The sequence below is a fragment of the Tupaia chinensis genome, unplaced genomic scaffold (genome assembly GCF_000334495.1).
Source record: "Tupaia chinensis unplaced genomic scaffold, TupChi_1.0 Scaffold142100_1, whole genome shotgun sequence".
Classification (NCBI taxonomy): domain Eukaryota; kingdom Metazoa; phylum Chordata; class Mammalia; order Scandentia; family Tupaiidae; genus Tupaia; species Tupaia belangeri.
The window spans coordinates 420,766-423,662 of NW_006201951.1; the positions used below are offsets into that span (position 1 = coordinate 420,766).

The following is a 2,897-nucleotide window of genomic DNA, read 5'->3' on the forward strand; positions in this document are numbered from 1 at the left end:
CATAAGCAGAGCGTGGGTGGGGAGCCAGGAGCAGCACCTGTCAAGCCAGGCAGCCAACCCAGCAGTTTCCTCTGGGGCAGACGGTTCCAACTGTGCCACCCCAAGTCCCAAATACCTCCCAAAGTCGGGGCTCCTGGCGGTCAGGCTGTCAGGGTATGCCTGCAGCAGAGCACAAGGCCAAGTGCCAGCTCCACCCACCCGGGGCCACTGTGCGCACCTCCAGACCTAAGTCCTGGCAAGGACTAGCCAAGACCCTCAGCACACACCTGGCAGAATTGGGCCAGAGGCTTAGAGAGGCCAGCCTGTCCACCACTATACAAACAAAGCGCTTTATTTACAGAGCAGTCTCTCCAGGTCCCAGGTCTTCGCCAGCCCCACCCCAGCCCCAGTGAAGCTGGAAGAGGCTGGTCCTGAGTGGGCTGGGCCCGGCCAGGAGTGAAGGCACAAGGCCCTGGGCACCCAGTCCCAGGGCAGGGGCCAGGCCCGCCTAGAAGGCATCATGGGTCGGCTCCTGAAGGTCAGCTCCCTGGGTTCAGGCCAGGGTCAGCACCACAGCAGCTCTGCTCATAGGACGGCGGGGCCTCTGTGGGGAGAGAGCTAGGTCTGCACAAGGTCCGCGGGACCCTCCCCACCAGTTCCGGCCCCTCTGCTCACCATAGGGGTAGCCCCAAGAGCTGTATTCTGGGGGAAGGATCCAGGTGCTGGTGGTGGGTGCAGGCTCCCCAGCGCCCTCTGCAAAGTAGGGGACAGTGGCACCAGTGGAGACACACAGAGGCGGGAGGGCAGGGCAGCCATCCTGCAGGGGGCGCTCAGGAGCACCAGGTGCGGAGCCCATGGAGGGCCGCAGCTGCTGTGAGTGGCTTTTGGTGGAGAGGGAGACTGTGTCCAAGCGGTGGGAGCCCCCGGCCCCTGCCTCAGCCTCCTCCTGGGGTGGTGCAGAGGGCACCACCGTGGACAGGGTCCTGGGAGACAGCCCCAGGCCTGGTTGGGGGCTCAGTGGGGCCTGGTTCACGGCGATGTTGCCAATGAAGACTGGGAGGGTCACGGTGGCTTCAGGTACCTTCAGGGAGACCTAAGGAGGGTCAGGCCAGAGGTGAAGGACCTGGTCACGGCCACCAGGCCACCCAGCCCTTGGTACAGCACGGCACCTGCAGGTAGTAGTCAATATGGATCAGGCTGCAGCCCGGCAGGGCGGACTGGGGCAGGGCTGGCACCAGGATCTGCTCCACTCCCCCCGCCTCCAGGCCTTGACCACGGCCCCCTCCAGCTCCGCAATGGTCCGCACGTCGTGGATCCAGCGCCTGGCCTTGTAGGACACCTTCTGTGTGGAAGCCAGCCTGTGAGTGGGCACCGGCGGCCCCCCCGCCACAGCCCCGCACAGTGGGGCAGGGTGCTGACCTGCAGCAGGCTGGCCACCACGGGGCTGGTATCCTTGCCCGACTGGTTCTCGATGTCTGCCTGCAGCCGTAGCACCTGGCCCACCACATAGCCACGGAGGTCCGTGCTAGCTGTGAGGACCACGCTGCCCGTCTTCACCAACTTGTAGGAGAACTTCCTGGTGGTGGAGACCACGTTGGGGTGCTCGGGGAAAGCAGGGCAGTTAGTGGACGAGCACAAGCTGGGCCCCGTGGTGTAAGAGGCTGCCCCCACCCTGCCCCAGCACAGCCACCTCGGACAGACAGGCTGCTGCAGATCCTGGCCACCTCGCCTCGGCTGGGCGAGGGGCCAGCTGTGCCCGTCCCGCTCTCCTGTCCCGAGGGGACCTCCTCACCTCGATGTCCGGGATGCTGTTCAAGTTCAGGGGGTTCAGGATGTAGAACACGCAGCCACACTTGTGGTCCTTGGAGAACCGTGGCGTGTCGATGCTAGCCCTCACCTGGTGCACGATCTTCCCAAAGGGACCCTCAAAGGAGGTGGGTGCTGTGGCTTGGGAGAGAGCAGGGACTGGCACTGGCCGCCTCCACCGTGAGGCCCACCCTCCCAGGCCCAGCTGGTCACCACCAGGCCTGCCCAGGCCAGGCTCTCACCAGGAAGCAGGAACTGGAAGGGGAAGCTGTGGTCTCCAGTGGGTAGGCTCCCTGCAGAGACAGGAGGGGTGGTGGCAGCAGGCTTCAGGAGGCCCTGGCAAGGAGTGGGCACCGCAGCCAGCCTGCTCGCCCTACCCCTGGCAGCTGGCCCTCCAGCACGCCAGCAGCCTGACAGAAGAGTGCTGGGGTGGGAGGCAGAGCCCAGCCCAACCCGACATAAATGGGGCCCTTCGGCCACCAGCCTGTGCAGCAAACCCACGGTGCCTGCAGGGGAAGACCCACAGGAGCCCTGCCCAGGAGATGAGCGGCTCCCACACTCACCCTTGTCAGCCAGCGACAGAGAGCTGTTGAAGTAGCCCTCCTCCACCACCCATGCCGCATCATTGGCCTTGCTGGACACCCCGCAGGAGCCCGTGCAGGTCACCCGGATGGCTGCCGAGGGGGAGGGCAGCATGAGGCCAGGCCAGCTGTGGGCCCGGCCCCTCCCTGCCCCAGGGCATTTGCTCAGGTGGGCCAGCGGTAACCAGGGCCCAAGCGACCCCACGTGGGTGGGCCTGGGCAGCTCAGTGAGCTGGATGCCTGTGCTCAGAGCCCACCGCCTGCCTCATCCTGGGGTGCTCCCAGGGACCCTACTGGCAAGGGCCCTAGCTGGCAGAGTCCTGTGCATCCTGCAGTCCAGAGCAGGAGGCCTATGCTCACCCTGATAACCCCCAGATCCCCGCGTAGGTAAACTTCGCTCCCAGCCAGACTGTGGAAGCCCCGCTCCCTGGAGGGGAGGCTCACTCTGACACCCTGATGTCCCAAGGTCAGTTAGGCAGGAGGCACCCCCACACCAGGAAGATAACTGCCAGCCCCAGCGGCACCTGCAGG

The 2,897-nt window shown here is 65.7% G+C and overlaps 1 protein-coding gene across 1 annotated transcript in view; it reads right to left on the reverse strand.

Annotated features, from left to right (window-relative positions):
- Nucleotides 1-310: 310 nt before the first annotated feature.
- Nucleotides 311-2,897, reverse strand: part of ARRDC1 (arrestin domain containing 1) — a 4,523-nt gene continuing 1,936 nt past the window's right edge. Inside the window, 8 exon segments of the mRNA XM_027766273.1 lie at nt 311-583; nt 655-1,072; nt 1,149-1,225; nt 1,228-1,321; nt 1,399-1,581; nt 1,772-1,926; nt 2,028-2,078; nt 2,349-2,459. Of these exon segments, the coding sequence (XP_027622074.1) occupies nt 519-583; nt 655-1,072; nt 1,149-1,225; nt 1,228-1,321; nt 1,399-1,581; nt 1,772-1,926; nt 2,028-2,078; nt 2,349-2,459 (1,154 nt within the window). The 3' untranslated portion in view covers nt 311-518.